This window comes from Molothrus aeneus, chromosome 13 (genome assembly GCF_037042795.1).
Source record: "Molothrus aeneus isolate 106 chromosome 13, BPBGC_Maene_1.0, whole genome shotgun sequence".
Lineage (NCBI taxonomy): Eukaryota > Metazoa > Chordata > Aves > Passeriformes > Icteridae > Molothrus > Molothrus aeneus.
The window spans coordinates 1,173,327-1,200,229 of NC_089658.1; the positions used below are offsets into that span (position 1 = coordinate 1,173,327).

Here is a 26,903-nt window from a genome sequence, read left to right on the forward strand (position 1 = left end):
ATTCAGCTGTTCTACAGTTTACTGTAATATGCCAGCCTCCAAGATCTCTTTTTGTTATAGATAACTTGAGAAATCAACATAAAAGAGTAGAAACTTCTTGAACATTATTAAAACTGTTCATTGCTTAAGCACACAGTATTACAGGCCACAGCTGACAGCACCACTGAGTTTGATCAATTCCATGTGAAGCAAAGTACAGAACAAGGAAAAAGCCTTCCTCGTAAGCTGGAGTGGTTTCATTTCTGATGCATTCAAACCCACCTTGCAGTGACATTCTGAATCCCTTCTCTGAGATCATCCAAGGTACATGCCTTGAGTTTAAGAGTGATGTCCATGGAGCCATCTGAGAACATCTCCCCCGCAGATGCCATGAGGTGCAGCCGGAGCTCCCCGAGGCGCAGTTTGTCACTGTGCACTGGGAGCAGGGACTCCTGCAGGAGGACAGAACAAAGCAGTGACACATTTCCCTTGCTGCTAGCCACGTGCATCATCAGCCAGCAACTGAAGGATCTGAATAGCCTGTTGCTGTCATCAGTCCTCCACTCATACAAATGAGTTCAAGAAATTCACTGGGAAAACAAAAATCCTGCTGGGCTGCAGTGAAGTTGTTTCTGCAGCACACTGGCAGCAGTTGCTCAGAATGCTTCACTGAAGGATATTCTATTTGAACCCAAAGCATCCCTCCACTCTCATCACTCTAACTCCTCTGCAAGAGCACCTCAGCAGTAAGTGGGAATTATATGACAGTGAAATTAAAATAATATCCCATTACAGTGTCCTTCTCCCCTGTGAGGCTCACTGCACAAGAACACCTTAAAAATCATACACAATAACATTCACTATACACAAAGATGTATAAAGCAAGCATCTTCACATCTACACAAAGCAGACTTGATTAAGTCATAAAAACAAGACAACATTTCACATCTTTCTCTTCTGTCTTCAGCAGAGAGAGGATGCCCATGATTGCTCATACCCAGGGATATGCAAGAGGAAATTATGGGCAATATACAGCTTGGATCTGCTTACTAACTCTAGAGGCACCATGCATACAACTAGCACTGCCTGAACTAACAATTCCTGCTTTTCAAATATTCATTTTTATTTTGGCTAACTGGAATCAAAGTTTGAATGGCCAAATCAAATGCTGGGTGGTTTTGGTGGTTTAACAGTATTTTTAGTATGACTTTCAGAAATGCACACACCTTCTTCCTCTTAAGGACACTGCCTGCCCAGGAAAGTTCAAGGCTCCATTAGGAAAGCATTACAAAGCCAGTGCAGCTGATATAACTTCATTTTTCTGTCCTGACTTCTGTCCATGTGAGAAGCCCTGGCTGCCCACCCCACCTGTGTGGTAAAAGCTTTGTCACAAACCTGAGTTGTGGCACTGTTGTAGAGAGTTACAGAAAGGGACTCAAAATTGAAGTCAAATTTAAGCAATGTAGAACACTCCACAGGAGACTGAACTGCAGAAACACATTTTTGTCCAGAATCAACAAGGGCACCTGTCAGTGAAAAGAAGATATTTTTACATTTCTTCTGACCACTGGGCTTGCTGGTTTTGGGGTTTTTTGTTGTTGGCTGCTTTTTTTTTTTTTTTTTTGGTTGGTTGGTTTGGTGTTTGGGGTTTTCTAAATTAAGATCAGAAAATCACAAATTCAGAAAACTACTCAAAATAATTCACACTTTTAATTTTGTTCTATCCAATGTGTACTAAAATTATCTAGCACAGAGTGGATCAGAACCTTAAAAGAAGCTGTCATTAGTTTACTGAAGTTCTCTGTTCACTTTAATGAAGAACAATACAAAGTACCGAGTCTGCTCAAGGAGTCTGCACTACCCTACCTTCCAGGTCCTATTCACAGCAGAGCAATTCAACTTTTGCCTAAACAGCAATTTTTTGACAGTGAAAATGTTACATTTGGGGAAGAAATAGATTTTGGCAAAGTGTTAACTCTGTTTCATCCAGAGACATGCACTGTTTACACTGACACACTATTTGAATGCCTCTATCTTCCTTGATTGTTATAATTGTGCATTAACATTCTGGGGTAGATGATTTGGCTTTTTTTCTTTTTTAACCACATGCAGTCAGAAGAGTGATTGACATAAACTGAAGAATACCATGATATGAGAAATGAATCACAAAAAACACACCACAAAAACTTCTGACCATCAGGAGCTCACACTCCATGGAAGTGCACACATTCTTATTTGTAACTTTTCATGCATACAATATATTTGTAACAGTTAAAACAATTTGTAATGCTTCAGAAAAATATGATATTTGAATTTGCAAACAGCCCTCTACCTACACATAATTCAGCCTTTGAACTGAACATACCCTCAGAGCCACCTGATTCATGTGGAGCTTTCCATTTTTTCGATATCTGCATATCCTCAATATTCTCTTGCACAGTATGTGGCTGGGAAGAAGCCCCTCCAAGGTTTTCAAGTAAAATTTTCATGATAACAGTTAGATCACCTTCACTGAGTGCTATCTGTAAAGTGATAAAGCCACAAGTTCAGTTTTGGTGACAACATTTCTTCCAACACAGTATGCAAGCATTGGGGAGAAACAATGGGCTGCTTCCAGCAGAAACAAACAGGACAGTCACAGCTCTCCTGGCCAAAATAATCAAAATTATTTGCCCATTTCTCCTGTATCATTTTTCACTTGTTATAAACAAGAGTTACAAGAAGAAATAACAGTCCACATGATAAATACTTTCTAGATTTGTAAAGGATCTTTGCCTATTAAAAACACGGGCAATTGATAAACATAAGCACTTTTCAAAAATTCAGTAACTCAACAACATGACCAGAAAACATTAAAGCCAAGATTTGCACTGCATACACTAAAGCAATTGCCATTCAGTAAGCCTTCAAGGATTTAATGAATAAGTATCCAGTCCTAACATTACAGAATCACAGAACAGCAAGCAGTGCTAAGTGACAAGATGCAGTCACTTAGCCCATAGTACACAGTGTAAGAATATTTTTCCTACATTTGATGCATTTTGCTGGTACGCCTTTAAATCTCTTATTTCTCTGTGCTTCACCAGGGTGACAATTGGCCACAGCACAGATACAGGAATGAACAAGTAAAAAGGCTCAGGAACAAGGAAAAGGTGCCCCAGTTTAGTTTTACCCATTAAAATCCACATGGTTAATGCAGGAAAAGAAAACTAGAGTCCTCCTTCTGCCAAGATAATTTTAAATTGTTGTGTATTAGAGATAACCTTTTCATTCCTAATACATCTATTAAAGCATTCAAATAACCTGAATGTTACAGATGAAATAATTTGAATTGTCAGGTTTTGGTTTTAGATGGTAACTCAGCAAATAACCTCAATGATTTTACTGCCTGTTGAGTCCATGGATAGCTCCAATAGACCTCCAGAAAAATAAAACCACATTTTATTCCATTTGCATGCAGCTACACCAAAACTATTCATTATACAGTATCAAAACTTTAATAAATCTATAAACTGGATGATCCAGCTGGAAGTCTTTCATCATGCTGCAAAGGACACAAACTGAAATGAGTTTAAAAGATCCTTAACTAGACTGAGGACCATTCTGAGAATCTGTCTAACTTTTGATATAGTTTTAATTACTCATGATATTACCTGCATTGGTTTTAGGTCTCCTTTGATAGCAATTGTTGGGCATTTATGATACCATGCTGCTGCTAAATTTCTCTGTACCAGTAAAGTCAAACTCACAGGACGTAGAATTTCAGAATCTGGTTGTGAATCTGTGGATAGAATGCATCTAAAAAAAGACAATGGAAGTAACAGAGGGAAAATGTTGACTAGTTGCAGAAGACCAAATAATATCATATTAATCTAGCAAAATTACAGGCATAATTAATTCAAGAATAATCTCATAGGCACTTACACCTCTGGATGCACTTCAGATCAACTCAAGTTACCGTGCTATCATTGCTTTCTTTCCAAGAAGCTTTAGAGATTGCAGACCTGTGACTCTATCTAAAAGCTAAACTTTTTAGTTTAGTTTAGTCACTCCTAAACTTAGCTTGGCCAGGTTTGCTGCTCAGTTTTAGTATGTCCTCATTGCCTTCCATGTTCAAATAAGAGAAGAATGCTGCATACAGAACATGACACTTTTCCTTTGCAAAGACACTTCAACTCAGGGAAAAGCTCCGTATTTACCTTGATAACTTCAAGTGAGTCAGCTGCACATCCATGCTGTCAATGACTGGAGGAAGAGGAGATTCATCTGAGGACACCAGCTGGAATTCATTCTGAACTCTGATTAAGCCAAGATCAGCTACCAAAGCATTTGATGAAGCTGAAGATTCAGGGACAACTATGACTGGAGCTTTCAAGTTGACATCCATCAGGAGACGGAAGCTCTTTTTGGCAAAGTCCTTCATGCTGGAAGCAGCCATTTCTGCTGCCTGCACAGTGACTGCAGTCAGGGCTTCTTGTGCTGCTTGGAAATTGTTTAGGAAGTTCTATTCACAGGTAGGAAAAAAAGTAAAAGTTCCATGAAAACAAATAAGCTTCTCAAAAAAAGGCAAGCTCGAGGCAAAATGTAAATTTAAGAAAAAATATCAAATGTCATTTAAATATGAAATTGCTAATTCAACCACACTTGTTTCTAAAGAGAAAAACATGAGAATCATGACTAAGCAGAGTTATTTAACTGTGTAATTTTTAAGATATTGTTAAAGGCATCAGCTCCATCCATTACTTCTCCTGTCATCACTCTCCTTGGCAATCTTCTGTAAAGCTGTGCATCTTAACTGGTAACTCTAATGCAAAATCCTTCTATGTGCTTGCACATCAGCTCACCACCAGGCACAGGACAAAAGGAGCTGATTGCATTTTAGCTCATTAAAAAGAACTTTTAATGTCACTAAAAGAACTTAAACTAATGTCTTACCAAGAGAGACATGAAGAACTTATGCAGATAAATTATTTGGATGCAGCCCACTTTGAGAGACATTTTACCATCCACCCTTGACATATCAGCATAGGCCTCCCCTGCAGTGGCATCTGGATAAAGTGACATGTGAAATCTGAACACTTCATCTCCCATGATGGAGACAGCCTAGGAGATTAAGGCCACATAGTTAATACTACCAGGTATTTATGAAACAACAAATATTCCCCCAGAAAGACCCACAGCAACTTAGCAGCAGTACTTGGACACATGGTAGGCACAAAAGGAAACAGAATCCCCTATTTTATAGTACATGCCTCCTCTCACTTGATTATCTATAGCCCATTTTATATTTAACCCCTGCTCCTCAGAATTAAACACACCAGTGCAAACATAACTAAAAAGAACATTAAATGGAAGAATGTTTTGATTCTCTGAGGGGAAGGAAATTAACCAATACATTTTGCTTGGTATTACATTGTACACTGCATTCTGTTACACAGCAAATTAAACTACAGTGCTGTCACTAAATCACTTGAAAAACTGGGTCTCATCAGCTGCTTACAATCTGCTCAACACATTACCTTTTTATGGATTGTTTTTGGATCAACATTTGTAATTACAATGTCCTCAAGTCTGGAGAACACTTTAATCTCTTTAGGCTTCATAGCCACAGATGCATCCATTCCTGAATGAAACAAAAGAAGGAAGGAAATAAATGCACTTCAACAAATTTCTAAGAAAACATTTCTGCTAAAAAACAAACAAACAATCAAACCCCCAGAATTACTTACTACTGAATATAAAGAATAATACCAGCTTAGAATCCACCCTTCTGCTATGTAACCATGATTGCTAAGCCTGAGAGAGAAGTCAGGGCCTTGCTGCACATGACAAAGTTGCCAACACAAATTGATTGTAAGAGCAGAGGACAATTCCCCAACACTATCTAGGACCTAGCTATTAAAAAGTGGAAATCTGTGTTATCTAAAACATAGTGCCTTCACTTCTTTTACTTTTACTCCACTTAGAAATCGTCTTTGTTTTCTGAGTTAAACATTTTTTCCTTGCAGATCATTTCATACAATCAAAATATATTTTAACACATGTTAGAGACACCTGCAGTGCACACACTGGCCTTTTAGAAGTGAAGGGAGGGAAACAGCCAGTTTGATCTAGTATTTCAATAAAAACCACCTTACCTTGTACCCTAATGTCTGCAATTGTAGAGCTCTGATCACACACTGTAATACTGAATGCATTTAGCTTTGCAGTGAGCTTTAATTCAGAGACATCATCATGGGCTGCATCACCAGGCACTGGACAGGAAACACAAGAGACATACAAGGAGTTCAAATATTACAAGTTCACTGTTTAAAACAAATATTAGACTAGTAGTTCTGTAAATATATGAACTATTCAAAAGCAACCTGCAGTCATTCCCTAAAATAGATGATAATCCTTAGTCAAAATGTGAAATAAGTCATTTATTAAGAGTTTCCTTCAGGCACACAAACTGTCACCAACCATCACAGTCAAAGAGCCATCAAGATGTCTTTTCTCCTCATTAACACCTACTTTTCATGCATTAGTTGCTGAATGCAGTATACACCACATTATTTTATATTTTTATATTTTTATATTTTATATTTTTATATTTTATTATAACACTGTCTCATCACATGAGAAGTGCTCCTCTCTGTGTCACATAGTAAAGCCAATTTAGGCATAATAACTGCAGCAACACTGCACAAACAGAAAATGGAACAGCCACTGAACTCAATCCCAACAGTTTTAGGATTAGAAAACCTTGAATTTCACAAACAACACTACAAGCACAAGAATCAACAACACAGGACCTGACAAAATATTCAGGAGCTGCCATGCAAAAACTCTTTCTATTTCAAGGTTACAAGACCCATACTTTAACTATACACACCACCCTTCAGTTCAGAACTCTTTGCCGCCCCAGAGCAGTATTTATTTTCAGCAATGGAAGCACTCTTCAGAGCTCTCAGATTGCAAAGCTACATGGTAGTGACACTAAACCTTTGGAAAGGCTGCACACTGCAACATCCTTTATTCAACTTTCATTATGAAAATCAGACCACCACTCAGGGAAAAGTTATACTGAGTAAGGAGAATTTGTAAAATTAAGCAACAGGAAAAATGTCAGCTGGAGTTTTTTTTAATAAGATTATTTTCTCCCCATTTACAGTTGTGCATGCTTTGTTTTCCACCAAATAGACTGCAATGCTGTAATTGGAAATAATATCCTGTGAAACTGAAGGTGAGGTGCTGTTAAACAACAGAAGTACAGCCTGTGCAATATGACACTACCTGGTCTAAGAGTGCTTCCTTTTTCCTGTTCTTTCATTTGAGGCTTGTGCTCTGATGATTTCTCAGTACTGGGAAGAGCACCTGATGGAACACTGAAGGTGAGGAAACTCATGATGGAAAGCAAAGCCTCTGTGTGAAGTACAATATCCAAACAGGAAAAGATGACCTAAAAGGAAGGCAAGGAGACAAAGTCATATTGTGATTTAGTAGCAATTTATACTCTCAGAGTTGCTGTCAACTAAGGAAAAAAGCCTCTTGCTCAATTTCACAAGTATTTGACTCTTCTATCTCCATCCACTTCAACTTCACAAGCTCAATTTCACAAGTATTTGACTCTTCTATCTCCATCCACTTCAACTTCACAAGCTCCAGAACAGATGAGGGAGCTGTGGAAGGGAAGCTCACAGCAGCTACAGAGGAACTGTGCCAATCTAAAAGCTGATGCCTCACGTGGCTGTGCCTTTTGAGGACATTCTCTTGAGTTCTGCTGCCTTTCCTTTCATTGCTTTGCATTCAGCCCTTTGATTGACAGCTTCAGAACCACGTGTGAAGATGTTTTAGGAGCTATGGTACAACAACAACAATAAAAACCCACTAAGATCCAAAATTTGCAATCAGAGCAGGGAGTGTGTGAGCAGCAGCCACTCCTGCCAGTGGTACTGAGTGAAACCCAGCATCAGTCACTTATTCCTCACAAGGCCCTTGAGAAGCTGCTTGACCCACCACTACTGTTTTAAAGGAAACATTTTAAAAGCACAATGACATGCTTACTCCAGAAGTCACTGAAGCCATGGAAAACCACTCATGAATAGCTGCTTTCAGGAGAACTAAAAGGACTCATTGCACTCCAGACCCCTGAGAATGCTGCCTGGATACTCCAGCTCACATCTCAATTTCACTGTTACTGTTACAAGCTCAGAAACACAAGGCCCTGGTTTAGCTCTCTGCCAAGTGGATCACTCCAGAAACAAAGCATATGCTAAAGCCCTCAGTTAAAATTCATAAGGACATTTTTCTAACTAGCAAAAAATGTATAGTTTTTAGTTTAAATGAATTATTACAAACAATATTTCAGTAAATAAATAAATCTCTTTTTTTCTACCTGGATTTGTTTTTGAAGTAATTAAATATAAAGCAGTAGGTTTTAATGATGAGAGCCAGGGCTTTGGTTTTGGGTTGGTTTTGTTCCCTTTTTTTTCCCTCTTCAATGAGAAGAAAAAAGGGAGTAACTAACAGTAGCTGCTATGATTCAGAAAGCTTAAAAAACCAAATTAAGTACATCCAGAACTTACATTGATGTTTTGCTTGGTGTTTTGGTAAGCAGTAACAAAGTCTGGTCCATCAGGATCAGCCTAAAAGGAAAAACAAAAGAAAAGGGACACAGTCAGTCTCTACTGAATTAGCCAATAATTAATTATCAATCATTTTATTAACTGAATTGCTTGAATTTAGCCTACACACAAGGTTTATTCCAATTGCAAAAGAAACAAAGGAAAGTGATGAAGCCTGAACAAACAAGTTCTTCAAATAATGCCCAAGCAAGATAACCAGAATGGTTTACTCACAATGCTCTGCTCAGAGACATTTCATAGCACATATTTTGTGAAAATTCAACTGGCCAGTTACAAAACTTTGTCTCATCTAGAATCTATTTAAACTGGATCAATTAATGCTTAATCCTTTGCCAGTACAAATTAATCTATTTTTCACTATGTAAATGATGCCAGTCCAGATAAGAGTACTGAGGAGCCCACTGGCTCTACAACCTAGCAGATTCCCAAGTGTTCATGCCATTTCCAAAGGCTTTTTTAAGCTACCAACATGTCACTCTTCAAATGGCAGTTTTATCACCTGTAGGGTCACTCTTCACTTGCACAGGCAAAGACCACCATACCTGTTCACTTTCACACAGGTGCTCATTTGTGCTGCACACACTGAACACAAACATTTGTCTTGCCAGTGATTTCAGTAACAGCATTGACTTATGAAGCAAAAGCTAAATGGAAGCAGTGCAGAATTAAATGAAATGTTCAACTGAAAAACAGGTATTTGGGAGAAGGCCTGGGTAAGTTTTAGACACAAATCTACAGGCTAAGTATGGAAGCCTTACTTTCCTCCCCATGTAATTTTACTGAAAATGTATTGAAACCTTAATATATTCCATTTTCAAAAGATGTTCATCTGTCTCACTTGAGGAATTAAGAATGCAAAGAGGATCTCCTTTTGAGTCTGCAAACAAAGAAATAAAAATGTAAAGTGTTTCCACTCACAAGCTTTACTCCACCTATGTGCAATGACTCCATGCTAATTCTCTATTCCATACTAATTAAATACTCTTCTTGCTGAAATAGTGAAAGTAAACAGCTATTTTCACTGAGAAGCTAGACATGAAGCATTATTTTGTGAAACACTACATTCACTTCATTCTAAATTAAACTAGTAAAAATTAACTTATCTTGCTCTTGAAGCAAGACTTAAAATTGAAACTTCTTTGCATTCCTACCTTCATGTTTTTATACTCAAAACCTTACTTTTCTCCTTTGGATAAATGGCTATTTCAGTTATCACTTCACTGTCACTTGGAATTGTGACCTGACCAACCAAAGAAGCATTTCCAGTGCTGCCAGCACTGGTCATAAAGCACAGAATCAGAAGCCCATCAAAACCCACTGAACAGTTGGAATACTTCTCAGGAACATTCCTGCTCAAAGTACTCAGCTCACTCAAATACATGAACTCTAGCTCTAGCAATGGCAGTGAAACTTGGTAGCAGGTAAAACAGATGAATTCCATCTAAATTACCCTTTCCCTTCCCCTCATTATTGATTGCTATATGTTATCCTCTGGCTGTAAATCCAGTTGCATGCACTCAACCGATTGTATCAGTTCCCTACAAGACTCACCATGTATTTCAGTGCATCTCATTGTGATTTTCTTCAGATATGCTGCTGCAGCCAATTCATGATTTCTAATTTTGGTTTTGGTCCCAAGCTGTAGCACAGTCAGAATATGCAATGGATATCTCTCCTTCTGAACCTGCTTCATCAAGGTTATTACAACCTTGAATATAGAAAGGAAAATAAGTTCAGTATTTCAGTGAAGCTGTTCAGACACAGCAGGCAGTTATAAACAGCTAAATGTGAAACATAAGATTAATCTAGACATTTTGCATTTTTATAAATAGACCCTCTAAGACCAATTTGCTAAAGATTTCCCCTGGCCCCTGCTCTCTTCCTCTTGTTCGGTTTCCTTTAGTTGCCAAGTCAAACTGCTAAAAAGGACTTTATAGCCCACTACTTCTAAGAAACAGATGAGTACAGGGCTCAGACTCAGTAAGTTGTACAGATGGATACATACCTCTTTGATTTCAAAATTAAGTAGCATATTGATTACATCTTCATTTAATGTTGTTTTTCTCTTTTCAGACAGCATTCCTTCTGAAACACTCTTATCCTGTGTCAAAACTGATCTCTCCAGTTCTTTCATTTTACCTGGAACATTCAATATATTGCTTAACTTTTGAAACTGCCATCATTTGTTTAGCTCAAGAAACTCACCCAATTCTTTTATTCATTTAGATGTTTTACATTCACCTTAGATAAACTAGCAATATTTCCATAAGCAGAGCCTTTAACTTCAGAGCATGAAGGGGAAATAGAAACATGTTCTGGCAATAAGATGACTCTGACATCTCAATAACTTGCTAGTTCCTTGACAACTTAGCCAACACAATTACCAAATTTTGCCTTGTAATGTTTCCAATTTTTTAAGTATCAAAGTATGAACATTGTCCTTGCAAAATTAAAGAGTTTATCAATTAGACTCAGCTTATTACCATACTCTCAGATCTAAACTTCCTTTCCAGAAAATAAATGCTTTTCCTTACTCCTGAAAGCAAACACACTTAGTATTCACAATAATTCCATCTCTGACCTTCCCTTTGCAGCACTGATTTTGCATCCTTTTGAGTTTCTTCTGCTTCACCCAGGTTTTCCGTCAACACTTTGAGACAGACATTCAAATCCTCTTGACTTAACACAACCTAAAAAGTTGCAGATCACAATTCTCAGGAGAAACACAGTGTTCCTTGAACTTATCACCTGCTAACAAAGCAGAACAACGTTTCCTGGCAAGAAGAGAGCTTATTTACAGCTATTTTGCCAGCAGAATCATCCCTTCAATAAGAAAATTAAATTCTTTCAACCACTGATTGTAAAGGTCTGAGGAGATTAAAGGTTTTGACCTCCAGTGCTGTATCAATATACATTGCAGCATTTAATGTACCTATCCTTTTAGTACATTCCTGTCAATGACATGCCCCTCCATGATATTTTAATTTCAGTTTCACCCAAGATGTCCCTGGTACTTTCTTTCCCTGTACATAAAATGCCACAACAAACAAGTATCCCACTCAAGGATGATGGGAAGGTAGGAAGCTGGAGTTACTAAAGCAAATGTTTGCATTAATTTAAACTCCTCTCAAGAAGATCCCATTTGTAAAAAAAAAAAACAAAACAAAACACTTCAAAGAATTCTTGCTCAGAGAACTGGTCACAAAACCATTTCTGTGATCTTCTCAAACTATGACATTCATCTAGGTGGGGTTAAATCCTATTTCTTTGCTGAAATCCACTCCACACCTACTAAAAATTAGCAGCTTGTTGCCACTTTGTGCCCAGAAATAACATTAGGGTTGCTCTCAGGGTAAGTATTATCACCAGCTCGTCACAAGACTTACATTCATTGTATCCAGGTACCCTGTGACCTCCAACACTGGTAACTTGTGAAACCAAGCTGCAGAGAGATTTCGTTTCACAGACAGGCTTAAATTAATAGGGTGAAGTATCTGAATATCTGGATGTGTCAAATCTGTCTCCAAAGTGATCCTTGAAACACAGAAAGGAAAGAAAGAAAACAGCTGGAAGGTTGGAAGTCACATGTTAAATTTTTGAAAATCTTAAAATCTCAAATGCAGCACCAAACACTTTGCTAAGCAGAACAGTTTCTGATTTTATTACTGATCTAACTAAGATAAAAGGCATTTCAATAGCAAATATTTGACACTAGTACCAATCATGGTTTCTAGGCAAGAACATGAATGTTCTACAGAGTATTAGCCACCATACCTCGATAGCTTCAGCTTTGTCAGCTGCACATCCATTTTGTCAATGACTGGAGGGAGTGAGCTGCCTTCTGAGGACACCAAGACAAAGTGATTCTGAACCTTAATCAAGCCCAGGTCTATTACTACTGCATTGGGGGAAATGGAGGACTGGGGGATAACCAGAACTGGTGCTTTCAGGTGAATGTCCATTGCAAGGCGGAAACTCCTTTGGGCCAGGTCTTTCACACTGGTGGCAGCCTTCTCTGCAGCTTGGACTGTAGCAGCACTCAGTGTCTCCTTGGCTGTCTGGAAGTTGTTCAAGAAGGTCTAGAAAAGCAGTTGAAGAGAATGGAGAAATGTCTGTAAATAGTTTTTACTCTAGGTTACTTTTTCATTTTCCACCATCATCCACCAATTATTGCTGCCAATTATGCTGCCTGCTTCAATGGGAGTTGAATTTTCCACAGAAAAAACAACTGAGTACTTCCTGTCATGACCTCTAATGAAGGGTCAAAGAAGTACTAACCCGTGCAATCCACTTATTCTAAATTCATCTCTATTTTTCCTTCTTTCCTTAGCTCATTAGCTTTTAGGGACACAGTTTTGAAAGCTCCTCTTGCCCTCCCTGAATAGTATTGAATTCCTATTAAAGAACCTATTGAATGAGAGAAAGCCCACTGGTGCTTTATTGAAAAAGCCATCATTAGGGTACTCAAACACACTGATATTTACACTGGTTAATTTGCAGGCATCATGACACCCACCTTGCAGCAAGATTTTCCTCTGGTGTTAGCTCTGACATGTCTGCAATGAACTCAGAATTTTGCTAGGGATGGAAAGGGCAGCAAACATAAAACCCCCAAACTACCTCAATAGCACCAAGTTTTTCTCTATTTCCAAAACTGAGGGTGGGAAGTGACCCAATTGAAATTTAAATCAGTTACTAACCGAAGTTTTTAATAGTACACAGGAAAAATTAAACCCATCCCTTCTCTTTCAGGAAATGAAATCTAACACTTGTACTGAGAGCACAGCCCCACTAATCTGAGAATGCTGCAGAAAGACAGAAAGGGAAATAAGACTTACCAGGAGAGACATGAGAAATTTGTGAAGGTACACCAGCTGGATGCAGCCCACTTTCAAACATACAGAACCATCCACTTTTGACATGTCAGTGTAGGCTTCTCCCTCAGTAGCATGAGGATTTAATGTCAGATTGAAACTGAAAACTTCATCTCCCACTATAGACACAGCCTAGAAAGAGAAACAGCACCCACCAGCCATCAGCAGCTTCTACAAAAGTAATGACACAAAGAACTAAAGATACCATCAGCCTATCAGATTACAAGTTAGATTACTGGTTTTTCTAATCCTTTCAGAAATCCATTCTAGTAAAATGAAATTTTTTCTTTATGATGTCTCTTATTTGAAAATACTTATTCACGACAAATCAAATACTTTTAGAAGAGTGGAATGTGTATTACATTTCACTTTTATACACATCAAACTAACCAAGAATCAAGTAAAAGTTAAAATCTTGTAGTTGAGTACTTTTTTATGAAGGGTCCTTGAATCAACATCTGTGACAACTATGTCCTTAAGTCGGGCAAAGAACTCAGTTTGGCTTGGCTGAAGGCAAAGAGATGAGTCAAGACCTGCAAAGTACAAAAACAGAAACAGAGTCTTGCACAGCAGAAGTGACATTAAACAGAGTCTTGCACAGCAGAAGTGACAGTCATTTTCAGGGTGGGGACACCAGCAGAGGAAGTGAGAAAAAGTTACTAAGTTACTTTAGAATGACTGTACTACAGCTTCAACCAAAACTAAATAGAAATACTTGTAATACAAATAGTGTCTCAATATCAATCATCTCTGGAAATAACTGAGCAACTACTCTAGAAAAATAATCAATCCTCCACTTCTTAATAAGCAAGCTATTGAGTGAATGCATCTCAAGCTATTGAGTGAAAGCATTGATATTTTCTATTAGGAAAGATGTTACTATACTGAACTATTTGAAACCAGTATTTTTGCATACGTAATCTTGTGTGAATACATTATATGATCTAGAGATGGGCACAAGCAAAAGACTTTATCAACTGTAGTACTAATCTTGCATATCACACATTCTTAAATATTCCTGAGAGTGTTAGCAACTATGAGGATGGCAGTTGAAGTCAGACAAAAGTGAAACTCCCCAAGAATTATTGATAGCCCTTCCAAGGGGTAAAACCAATCAAGAAAACAAAACCAAAACAAGGAACCCAAACCCCGAGGGTTAAAACCTGAAGAAAACATTTTGAAGGGGTTTTCTTATCCTACATCATAATTTATCCTAAATAACTTTACAGTATACCATAAAATATCTTAGTACAACATGAAAAGCCATAATCAAACTCCCTCAAAGGATGAACCTAATCATTTGAGCAATAACAGCACATCTTTCTAGCTGGAGGCCAAAACGTTACGACAGACTTGAAGGCTGACTTAGAAAACAAGACAACAAGCCATTCTTGCACAGATAACAATAATAAACAAATAGATCAAAACAGATGCTGCATGTTTACACCCTTTTTTTAGTCCAATGATTAGCAATTGCTTTGAAACTAAATTACCAGAGCAGTTACTTCTAATAAGGAATTTAATACCTTGTATCTTGATCTCTGCAATGTTCTTTTTTTCATCACAAATATTTAAACAGAAGGCATCCAGCTTGGCAAAAAGCTTGAAGTCAAACACATCCTTATCCTTGGAAGGTTTAGACACTAGAAATAAGAGAAGGTGGGATTTTCAAGGCACCTCTGACTCATATTTTCGCTTTCATCTTTATTTCAACAAAGCTAATCATGTTTCTCTGGATTTGCTTTGCCAGTATGCAACACATCCTTCTAGAACCATCATATGGATAATCACAACTGTACCTTTCTTCAATCTAGAGTCATCTTCTTGCTTTTTTTCTTTGGATGCTGTCTCTCCACTTCTGTCACTGCCTGATGGACTAACAGCTGTTAGAAAACTGACAGCAGACATAAGGGCCTCTGTGTGCAACAGGAGGTTCAGTGATGAAAAAGTCACCTGTTGAAAACATGAGAGTCCATAGGATCAAACAGTGAGTTCAAGGTGTCAGAGTGAGGTGCAAAAGCACCCAGTGCAACAGAACCATTCCTGAGAAAGAGAAAAGCTGCATGAGTGGCCAGCAACAGATCATAAAGGGAAAAGCTTTCTGTAAAGCAGAATGGGGATAAGCTTAGAAATTAGGGAACCTAGCAAGTAGCCAGCTCTTACAGCTGCAACTGCTAACCTGTAACCTCCACAGTACAAAAAAAGTGATGCAAAATTAATTTTGTCAAACACAGCCTTGGGCTTGAATGCTCCTGCAATAACAGTACTACAGCAGGTGGCTGACATGTAGATATTTAGAATATGGGTATTCCTCAAAAAATCCACTAAGGAGTCTAAAAGATGAGTCAGTGCATGCTGTGTAGTTTAAGAAAGGTTGTCCACCTGAATGGCCTTGAGACTGCAAACAGAGCCCAAATGCAATTCTTCCAGGCACAGAAGTGCCACTGCAGAGCTGCAAGGCAGCAGCAACTCCAGATGATGTTCAGAAAATTGAGTTCTCTTGGCATTAGCACCAGCCCATAGTATGAAGACAGGTAACTCAGCAGCACTGCAGTGTTAGAACTCTCATCTCCTGCTGCAGCTTCAGGAACTGCTTTTTGGCAAAAACATTTCAGTAATTAAAGCTCTCTGATGAAATCTATAGACATCCTAAAACTATTACATAACAAGTGAATTATTTCAGTCTTCATATTAAAATAAGGCAGGTAAAATAATGCCATAAAGGTCTAAAGAGGAGAAATAACCTATCCAAAAAACACCATCCTTTCAAGATTATCTATTTCAAGAATGCCTCAAGCCACTCTTTTTCTTTAGACTAAAATCTGACTCAGAAAGACACCATTAGTAAAATAAAAAAAATCACAGTCAGAGATGGATTTAGACTTCTTCTAAAAGCCAGTAGAGTGCTGAATATGTGGCACTCACAACACAGATTATTTGACATGAAAGGTTTTGTGACTCCACTGCAGTTTCCCGCACTGGCCCCCTGAATGTCATGATCCCTGATGCATGAGAAGGTGCATTTTTACAGCAGTTTGAATTTCATCCACATAAGCTAGACAGACACTTTTCCAGCAGTTCAACAGACAAATATTCTGCTCTAAAGTGGTATAAAAATTTTCAAGGATGTTTTAACTGTTGAAGTCTCCTGCTGGAAGGCAGGAAAACAGGAAAGCAAAACAAGTCTTATTAATTCCCCTGTTCTGAGCAAGCAAACCAAAAGAAAATAAGTAATAAAATCTGTAAATACTCACTTGAATCATCTGTTCAGTGTTGTTAAAAATTGTCTGAAACTGTGGCCCATTTCTGTCAGCCTGAAAATAATGATTTGCATGATGTTTAATATTAATTTCAACCAGTCACTGTCGTCTTCAGAAGATACAAAATAATCCAACTAGCTCTGAATAGTAGGAATAGGACTATATATAGACTATATATTAAGAATATATAGAAATGTTTTAAAAATAATTTTAAAAAGCTTAGTGTATACCTTGACATATTCCACTTTCAGCAGGTCTAAGCCAGGCTTGTCTGAGGAACTAATTAGATGAATGGGTGTTTTTTTACCTGTAAAACACCACATGAGATAAACAAGAATTATTAAACAGATAAACAGAATCATTTCTGTTCTTTCAGAGAACCAAAAAAACTGTGCCTTGAAGGGAGGGATTAACTTTCAGTACCATTTGCCAAAATACATTGCACCACCAAATATGAGTCACTGCTTTCCCTTTGCTAAACCCAAAATGGCAAATCCCTTCTCCACCCAAAGACTGAGCTCGGAGGCATTTATTTATCCCATAAGCATTATGGTGAGAGTGCAGAGCTTATCAATTCTATCAGTGGCACAAGCACTGCAATGGACAGCTGCACATCAGCTGGGAAACTGGAACAACATTTGCATTTCAGAGAGCACAAGGCACAGAGAGCTCCAACTAATTGTACACACACACAAATCCACCTCTCTGCCACTGCTTCTTACCTCCAATCCCATAGTAATCCAAGCTGATCTTCTTCAAATAAGATACAGCTGCTAAATTGTAGGTTTTGACAGTAGCCTCTGTCCCAAGATGCATTACATCAAATACAAGTACTGTTTCCTCAATTTTCTTTTGTCTGGTGAGTTCTACTAAAACCTGGATGAAGAAGAAATACAGTTATAGCATCTTCTCACATGCAGTATTCTCACCATTTAAACCAACAACACAAGTGCAAGATTACTGCCCTCCCTGCTTTGTCAGAAGCACTGTTTTTATTACACATTTTAGAGTGTATAATAGAAAGAAGTGACTGATGGTGAAAGATATAAATACAAAAAACATTTGGGGATTTTCTCTTTGCAAGAGACCTGCCTGGGACTGAGTTTGTTTCTCCAGTGCAAAATTCCCATTTCCAACCCCCTAATTATGAGTTGGTACTATTTTTTTCTAGTAAAAAGACCCCAATAAGGGACTTCTTTCTTTTTTTTTTAATACATCTATGTGTATGCATCATGTTTTATTTATATGCATCCCATGCAGACAAGAAATATCTCATATGCATAGAAATATGTATGTGCATACATGAAGGTTTTTTTGTTTGGTGATTATGTTTCTGCATCCACTAATCTGAAGAATACTGGTAAAAGAGTATTGGATATTTTTTAAAGTATTCTTTAGGCAGGGGAAAACAGAATTAGAGACTTACTTCTTTAATTTCAAACTTGAGGTGAAGATCTGTCAGCTCCTCCTGAGCAGGCTCCTCTTTTCTTATTTCTTCTCCTTTAATTACTGAACTGTCAGTTGGTTCAGAGCTTTCCTCAAAATCAAAATATTCTTCTTCAGAGTCTACAGAAGCAAAATTACTTTGTCAGTGAACTTTTTCCAGAAACAGGGCTAAATATCCCACTCTCTCTTTCCCATTCCAATTGCATTTTTAACAGCATGATCACTTGAAATCTAACTTGATAAAATAAACTTTAGATCTATACTGGTCTCTTACCCACTGAATGAGAAGTGAACAAAATTAAAGCCCAACAAAGGCAGCACTAGAGTCTAAAGGCATCATTAGACTTTCAAGAACACATAACAAAGTAATAATAAGAGAAACTCCAGGAAACAAGTGTCCATAGGTAATTCTTCTCTAGAACAGCCATGAAAACAAATGCTCAAATCCAGAGTAAAAACAGTAATTTCTCAGTAATGTGTTATTCTAGTTCTGCCTTTTCAGAAAAAGGAGAGCTTTGCTAATATAAAACAGTCAGAACAACCTAATAGAGTTAGTATTTACAGTTCACTTTTTTGAAGAGGTTGCTTATGCATAATCTTAATTTTTTTAAGAAGTGGGTTTGCTTTTTAGAAAAAGCAAGTTTATTCATCTGAGGTAACATCAGCATCTTAATCAAATCTCCTTATGTGTTTGAGGGTAGATATGACCCACCCTGCTCACTCTGCTGTCCTTACAGGTTTTAACATCAATAACAGCATGAAAATATCAGCTATCCCCCAAATTATGGCTGCTACAACCTTTACAAAGACCCATCTGTAGCCTCTTACCTGACACCATTTCTGCTAACAGCTGGGGTGTACTAAGCAACCCTTTACCAACAACAGGAATTGTGGGCATAGCTGCTACCTGGAGGGAAAGAAAAGAGCAAAATAACCAACACAGTATTTTAAAGTTTAGATAACTTGGTATGTTCACATTTTCTAGTGATGATGAATGTTCCACAGGGCTTTCCCCACCTTTCTTTCAGCTCTGCCAGTTCTTCTATTGAAACCAGCAGGACAATGACAAAGGCTCCACCATGGCTTGAGGAAGCCCAGAATGTTCTGATGGTAAGTCAATAAAGACACTAATGATGTTTTTTTACTTGTTTGAGGTTTTTTTAAGCTTTTTTAGTTGCAACCAGCTTACCTTTGTGCTTGGAACTGACATGGATGACTTCTGAGGCAGTGGAATGCTATCAATCAGATCAGAGATGGCCTTGATTTTCTGGTCAGAGAGTCTGACATGCACCAAAGGAAGTCCTCCTGACACTTTAAACCTTTTTTAAAAAAAACAACTGATTAAACTCCTATCCAAAAGGCAGCAATATTCTTCATTTAAATCTTAACAATATAGATACTCCTCTGTAGAGATCACATCACAGTGAAGCCAGGGATTCTGCATTCAAACAGGGCTTGGACTTAAGCAGGAGTCAGTAACCAGCAAAGGCTTCAGAGAATCGCTATCCAAAAAAGATTTTGCCCACAGTAGTAACTTATTTCAGTTTCTTAGTTAATATCTTCCAATTACAAAGTGCAAATGAACCTTTAGGGAAAACACTTCTCTAAGCACCAAGTAATTCTAAATGAGTCTTTTCAACATTAATATATTACTTTGCCATCCTGGAATCTCTTTCCACCATTGATTTTGCCAACTGCACATGGATATCCATAGGCTGCAAAATGTGCAAAGTTGATGGGTGTTGAAAACGAGCCTTCTTCCAGTCTTCACCTGAAAATGTCCCATAAATTTAGATTAAAAAAAATCACTTGCTAATTGCTTTAATTAAGGCATCATTAAAGTCACCAAATGGTATCACTAGGAGGGTAAAAAACCAACTTAAGAAACCTAAAACAACTTAGGTGAAGTATTCTAAGAGCTTTTAATCCCATTTCTGAACACTACTACCTTAGCAGCACTACACCCAGTTCTACACTAAAAGATGTGTCACATTGACCCCTAGAAAAACAAATGGACAGACAGATAAAAGATAGAAGAGCAGCCTAGCATTCCCTTGATTACACAAACCTAGGTGAAGAACTAAGGCAAATTGTAGCTGTGCTTTCCCTGTGTGTGATGGAAAACATAACAGTTCTTTTTATTTACATTCATTGCTACGATTAAAGTGATGCACAGGTCCAAACAAAAAATGAGCAGAAACTAAGCAATTTTTTCAAAGTTTGGCACCCAACATGTATTATAAACCCATCTTTTCATTAACTACTGATTTTAGTTTGTCTTTTTTTCTTTAAAAAACATATTTATTTATTACAGCTGGGGAGCTTTTGACAATCTTTTGCATAAACAGCAGCTATGTTGTTTTGTTACCTGTTCTTCCAAAAAGAAGTTGCACGTTTTTAATTTTCACATCAAATTTGTCATAAGCTTTGTCCATAATCTCCTCTAAAGATGAAAAGTTAGAAGCTTCACTACTGCCTTGATTTATGCTGTTCAGCTAAACACATAAAAAACAAAAGAAAAGTTAAGTCTTTAAAACAGACACATCTTACTCGTTCCAGTGAAGATGAAAAGATGATTCATAGGGGCTAATAATTGACATTTGGACTCTTACAGAGAAAGATTAAATCACTTCACACTTCACTTATTTTTGCTAAGTAGATTTTTTTTGTTGTTACTTCTATCAATCCACTTAATTCAAGCTATTAAAAAACTTTTTTTCACTAATCTATAGTTTTACTTATGGAATACAACTAAAATAAATAATCAGTCATTAAATCAAGTTAAATGATTGCAATCTTTCCATTTTAGAGAAACAATTTTCAAACTTCAAGAGAAAAATTATCTTCTCTTTTATTAATAAAAGGCTATAATTTTACAAAAAAGGAAACAGAAGTTCATGTATTCTGCTGAAGAAATGAAAGATACTAAATGATAAGGTATTGCAATCATGATTATCACATGAACATATTTCCTGGGGAGGATTAAATACTACAAGTACATCAAAGATACCCCAATAGCTCTGATCAAACTGCTGACCCCAATCTGTTTGGTTAGAAATATGAGAAGTTAAAAATACATTGACACAGATGATCACCCTGCCTTCTGAAAGGAAGATGCTCCAAATGACAGCTATGTTAAAAGAGAATATTTGCTTTCCCTAGGCTTATAAGAGACATCATTTACATACCTGAAATGTACCAAAGTCCAGAATCAGCAAATCTGAATTTTCATGGTAGAAACCAGTCCGTGGAACCACCAGGTAGGAAGGTTTCAGATTAATCTTCAAGTCAAGGACTTTCCTCATTTCAATAATATGAGCTAATCCTGAAAGGAAAAGGAAAGGCCATGGAAATGTCAATGCTATTCACAAGCAAAAACAACTGTGACAGTCAGCATATAACAAGATGTTATCTGAAAGATAAAGCCTCTGGAATCAAGACTTCCAGAGCATTCTACTGATTTCTTACTCAACTCAATGCTCCTTCCCACAAAACATTCCCTAAATCTCCAAGCAATGAAGTGAGAAGTAATTAACTGTATCCCAGCTGAAATGTGGGCACCAACTCAAGGAAAAATCCCCATCCTACCATTTGGTCATCAATCAAAACATAAGGCAAGTGTTTGGATAATCACAGGGAAACATTTTAAGGGTTTGCCTTCACTGAGATTTGTTACTATCTTACCTGTAGCAGTTCTTTCCTTGATTTCCTCCAGTTTCATTAATGTGGCTGTTGTTAATCTTTCAAGATCCATTCCCTTACTTGTCTGAAAGAATTCTACCATTGCATTTATTGTTCTCTTAAAAAAAAAAAAAAAAGACAAGAATTAGCATTATATAGCATTACACAACAAAAACTCAAAATCAGATCTGGACAGAGCCAAGAGAGTAAGAGCAGAGAAAGAGGAGGCAGAAACACCTGAGAGTTTTGGTTACTACTCACTGCATCATATTTTACTTCCACAGGCTGTGATTCAATAGTAAGGCTCTGGTCAGCTGTACTGTCCTCTGGGTTAACATCAAACTCAATCCTGAGCAGAGAAGATTTGCTATCCCCTATGGAAGCCACAAGAGAGGGCACAATGTTTTCTTGTCTCAGGCCTGTAACATACCAGTTTTCAAGCTTTGCTTCAACCCTAAAGAAGATGAATAGTTAAAAACACTTCATTAGGCAAGGGTTAGAATCATTTGCAAGAGAAAACGCAAGGCAGAATATTTCTGTTACATAAATAAAAAGTGTAGGGATGTTTACTACTGTGTATGGATGTAAAAAGCAGTTGCAGACTTCTTTTGGTGCAAATGGGAATTGTGGACTGAGAACTGCCCTGACAATAGTGTTGAGTGGGGCCTGTAGGAAAACACCTTTGAAGGAAGCCATTGAACACCACCAAACCACACCAACTTCACTCCTCCTTAGAGGTACTTATGACATAAGAAACTGATTTTCAGGTCCTGTGCCTCCACCATTAAAATCCCTAACTTTGGGAGGCAACATATTTGACCATAATCATTGTCATGTGCCTGGCTCTGTTGAGATAACTGAAGTACATTTTTTTCAGAAACATAACCCTTATAAGACTATCTGTTCTACTGCTTCAGTCTTGCAAACTAAATTTTATGGCATACATCTATGTAAAATAATGTCAAAGCTCTTTGTTTCTGTGCAGCATTCAAGCTGCACCTTGAAAATTCCCCAGAATGGTTTTCAACAAAAATATTTCAAGTGTCAGTGGCTGAGCTGGTGATGTTATGTATGAAACCTGAACTGAAAGAACTGCAAATGAAAGCCAAGAGTGCACAGATTCATTTTCCAGACACTGGCAATCTTATCCATTGACTGTGTAATCCAATAATCTTTGTTCACTATTTCTGGTGTGTCCTCTCCTAAAACACAGGAAGGTCTCAGTATCTTATGCTCAGGCTGATTTTCCACCTCCAGCACAAACACACAATTTCTCATTTCTGTAGGCAATGAGTACCACATTCACTAGCTTGGCTGGAGTGTGTTGGCCACACCATTTCACATGGCTTAGCTATCACTTCCCAAAAGTCAGATTCAGCACTTCAACACTTCTATTCAAGAACAAGGTTGCCATTGTTCACGAAAACCAGCAGACAGCATTCCCTTCCTCCTCCCATTCCATGTTATTCACCAAACCATATTATTTACAACAGAGTACAATTACAGAACACCAACAAATTTACAAGGCAATACAACAAGGACTACCCAAGAAAAGTGAAGAAGCTGGGGAGTGGGGTGAAGAGGGGCAGAGATGTTTCTACAAAAAGAAAATACCAATCCAATTACTTAATGGCTTGTGCTCCTGGGCGCTGGGATATTTTGGTACTCAGATCAATTATCTGCACTTTTAGAGTTTCTGCCACATTCTTGTCTTCTTTAATTGTAAGAGAAGTGCTTAACAGCTTCAGTGTCACAACATGGGCAACATACTAGTGAGAAAAACAGAGGAAACTGAAATTAATCATCTCAATAAGAAAAAAATTTCAGAACTCCTCATTTTAACAAACTAAAATGTGTCTAAGTTTTTCCAGTCAACTAAGATTAGAAACTCATCTCTATGCAGAAAGCAAAGTACAGACTCTTTATGTTATTCAATGTTTACCAGTCATTTCTTTAACATAAAACAGTGTAGTTCAACAAATGCAGAGCAAATATAGTCTCACTCTTTTCAGCATTAAGAAATTTTTTTTAAACCCTGAAGCAAGCATAGCTAAACAACATTCAGTAGAGGACTCACTAGATCAACCAAAATCATTACAATCCCATTAAATAACTACATTTCAGAGACATAGCTTGTATGTTTTTATTGTTTTTTCTGCTAAATGTCAAGTCTTGGCCTTCCCAAGAGAGGGTTCTGACTTCCCAATAAATGCACCATTTTATTACTATATAAATCAGCAGCTTCAGAAGGATCAAATAATATTTCCTACCTGAATTTGAAGCCTTGACATTTCTTCAGGGTAATGAGAGAGCTGAAGGCATCTTTAATTTGTTGTGTGATTTGTTTTTTTAAACCATAGGTTGCTTACCTGCTTTGGCAATGAAAGGTGATGGGAGCTGTCACTATATCCAATAGCAGTATAAAGTTTAGCTTTCTCCTCTGGTGTCATTAGTTCATCAAGAGCTAAAACCAAAAACCCACACAATTTGCACCTTAGTAAATAACAGTTACCACTTTTCTTCACATTTGCCTCCTACTACTTCAGCTGTGGTGCTGCATTCCATTGATTCTTCATAGTGCACTAAATTCCAGATTGCAAAACAATTCACACAAGAGTCTTCAGGTATGGTGGTACAGATGTAGCACAGAAATCAATTTAATTTTTATTACAAAAGGATCCCTAGCCCCTCATGATGAAAATAGATTTCAGGAATTTTAGTAGATCAAACCTCTGATCCAGACAGCAAATCACCAGAAACAGAATATTCCATTTGTTGCCAATTATCACTATAGCTGTAAGTGAGATATTTTTCTCCTCACCAAGGTTCTGAAAAGCTTATGGCCAATTTAGAATGCCTTATTTGCCAGCTCAATATTCAGTAAGGGTGCCATAAAATGTACTGCTTATGCCATACTCTCCTGCATAGTAGGAAGCAAAAATACTGTATTCTTTTGAATGTATAAGAAGATATCAAATCTCCCTAATGCATTACAATCTACACTTACTTTCAGGTACCAGTGATTCTTCATCTTCTTTAATCCTAGATTCTCTTTTACCCCAGAAACCACTAAACCATCCTCCACTTTTCTTTTCTGCTTCAGTGCTCTTCTTCTTCAGTAATTTTTGTCCTGATCTTATTGTCTACAAACCAAAAATTAAAACAAATTGGACAAAATACATAATTTATAGTATTATTATTTTTCTGTAAATAATCCATGTATTTGTGCATGTTGAACATGCATTTAACTGAGAGACAGCAACACCACAACCCAAGGAATTAAGAGATCTTTGGCTCTGTCTGGTGAGTCCAAGAGAGGACCAGGGTGAGGGACATGTCTCTGTGTGTTTCTGCATGCACAGACACAAGCATGCCTTATCTTTACTTTGGACAGCTTTTTCTACACATTTCACCAGCATTTAGACTACAAAAAGGTAGGAACCATACAAAAAGACAGTAGTTAAGAGAGTACAAAAAGCATTTACATTCCTAAATCTAGTAGATTTCTTAACCTAGTAGTAACAAACCTGGGGACCAATCCTGCAGCATTTAAAACCTTTGAACTTGTTTTTGAACTGGTTTCCAGCTTGGAAATCACTTTAGTCATGTCCTGGAAAGATTGGAAACTTGTCTTCCAACCTACCTGTGCTATCATACACATCAGCACAATGTTCTTAAAAATACTATCATGACAAAACCATCCTATTTCAAGTGCTACAACACTACTGAACAGAAATGACTCCTTACCTCAACTTGTGCTTGTTGTCTTGCTAAGATTGTATTGAAGACGTCAAGTTTTCTTTCTAGGTCCTACAAAAATGAATTATCAAATTATTTGCTGATAAAACACGTTTATGAAAGGCTCTCCACTATAAATTTTCTACCAGCTCCTTCATATTTACATTCCAATTGATTTCTAGCTCTGCTCATTTCTATCACAGGTAGATCCCACCCCCAGCTGCAAAGTTCACTACAAGTTAAAATCAATGTTAGGCAGTCTAGTTTTGTTTTTTTTTTTAACTAGATTACTCTTGCTCTTCATTAAAAGTATCCATGCTCACTAATCCTCAACCAAAGATAGATTGCTTTTAATGGCACTTTAGTAGTATTTTATTTTGTTTTCCACAATAGGTTACACAGAGCTTAGACTAAGAAGGTATTTTCACAGACCTCTTGTGTTCTTGTAAAACCATCAACCTGGATTACTCTCAATTATATCTAAAGAATTCTTTCATAGAGGGACTAAAACATAATTCCTCCAAAGAGAAAAGGCTCATACCTGGATTTGCCTCTGTGTTTCTTCTGACAGTTTACTCTGTGTGAGCTTGTTCTTGTACACATTTTTGTAACTCTTCAGAAGCTGCCTGTGCTGTTTTATGTTACTCCATGACCACATCCGAGTACGTCTTCTGATGTGAACTTCCAGAACGCTGTTACCTGCATATTTCCACCTGTAAGAATTTCATCTCTGTGAACAACTTCCCATTTCATTTGTGCATTACAACTTACAGGTTGCAGAGGCAGTTTATTAATATGCAAACACTTTGTTCACCACTTGTAATTTGAGTAACTTGGCTTATAAAAATTTCGGTGTTCTCAACATCACTTTTGCAAAATGGACAGAGGGCTTACATTTAATGAGTGAAGAGCTACAAACCTTCATTATTGACTTCTGCACATTTGCAAATTTGGGCTGTTACAGCACTAAGTGCACTTGAGCACTTTGAAAAAAGCCAACAAAAAGTGTATCAGTTCAAATCTACAGCTGGCACACGTTTCCCTTGCATAACATTTGCCAAGTTTTTCTTTAGCCTTTCTAAAATTACATTTTAACCTCTAGTGAGAGTATTGGCATTTTGTTTAAATTTTGGGGACTTCAGCTTAGCAAGTGAGATTTCCATCGACTGCATCTTTTATCACTTGAATCTAAGGGCTAAGCAAAGCTCTGTGGAAGTTATACCAGCATGTGAGTAGTTTTAAAAGTACTTTTAATCACAAAGGAGAATCAAGAGACTGGAGAAGACTCCAGCATCTCC

At 37.4% G+C, this 26,903-nt stretch overlaps 1 protein-coding gene across 2 annotated transcripts in view; it reads right to left on the reverse strand.

Moving 5' to 3' along the window:
* VPS13C (vacuolar protein sorting 13 homolog C) overlaps positions 1-26,903 on the reverse strand; it is a 76,990-nt gene that overhangs the window by 35,159 nt on the left and 14,928 nt on the right. For both annotated transcript variants that reach the window (XM_066558852.1, XM_066558851.1), the window contains 36 exons: positions 26,147-26,318; positions 25,615-25,677; positions 24,875-25,010; positions 24,237-24,331; positions 23,494-23,636; positions 22,129-22,321; positions 21,871-21,985; positions 21,375-21,511; positions 20,555-20,681; positions 19,840-19,957; positions 19,376-19,505; positions 19,015-19,093; positions 18,167-18,306; positions 17,463-17,616; positions 16,971-17,047; positions 16,735-16,794; positions 15,280-15,433; positions 15,007-15,123; positions 13,910-14,013; positions 13,445-13,612; positions 12,381-12,685; positions 11,993-12,140; positions 11,188-11,296; positions 10,612-10,745; positions 10,158-10,314; positions 9,404-9,483; positions 8,547-8,606; positions 7,255-7,420; positions 6,117-6,233; positions 5,499-5,602; positions 4,915-5,082; positions 4,179-4,483; positions 3,633-3,777; positions 2,345-2,501; positions 1,375-1,505; positions 262-431 (listed from right to left, as the gene is read on the reverse strand). In XM_066558852.1, the coding sequence (XP_066414949.1) occupies positions 262-431; positions 1,375-1,505; positions 2,345-2,501; positions 3,633-3,777; positions 4,179-4,483; positions 4,915-5,082; positions 5,499-5,602; positions 6,117-6,233; positions 7,255-7,420; positions 8,547-8,606; positions 9,404-9,483; positions 10,158-10,314; positions 10,612-10,745; positions 11,188-11,296; positions 11,993-12,140; positions 12,381-12,685; positions 13,445-13,612; positions 13,910-14,013; positions 15,007-15,123; positions 15,280-15,433; positions 16,735-16,794; positions 16,971-17,047; positions 17,463-17,616; positions 18,167-18,306; positions 19,015-19,093; positions 19,376-19,505; positions 19,840-19,957; positions 20,555-20,681; positions 21,375-21,511; positions 21,871-21,985; positions 22,129-22,321; positions 23,494-23,636; positions 24,237-24,331; positions 24,875-25,010; positions 25,615-25,677; positions 26,147-26,318 (4,938 nt within the window). The remainder of the gene's footprint in view (positions 1-261; positions 432-1,374; positions 1,506-2,344; positions 2,502-3,632; positions 3,778-4,178; positions 4,484-4,914; positions 5,083-5,498; positions 5,603-6,116; positions 6,234-7,254; positions 7,421-8,546; positions 8,607-9,403; positions 9,484-10,157; positions 10,315-10,611; positions 10,746-11,187; positions 11,297-11,992; positions 12,141-12,380; positions 12,686-13,444; positions 13,613-13,909; positions 14,014-15,006; positions 15,124-15,279; positions 15,434-16,734; positions 16,795-16,970; positions 17,048-17,462; positions 17,617-18,166; positions 18,307-19,014; positions 19,094-19,375; positions 19,506-19,839; positions 19,958-20,554; positions 20,682-21,374; positions 21,512-21,870; positions 21,986-22,128; positions 22,322-23,493; positions 23,637-24,236; positions 24,332-24,874; positions 25,011-25,614; positions 25,678-26,146; positions 26,319-26,903) is intronic.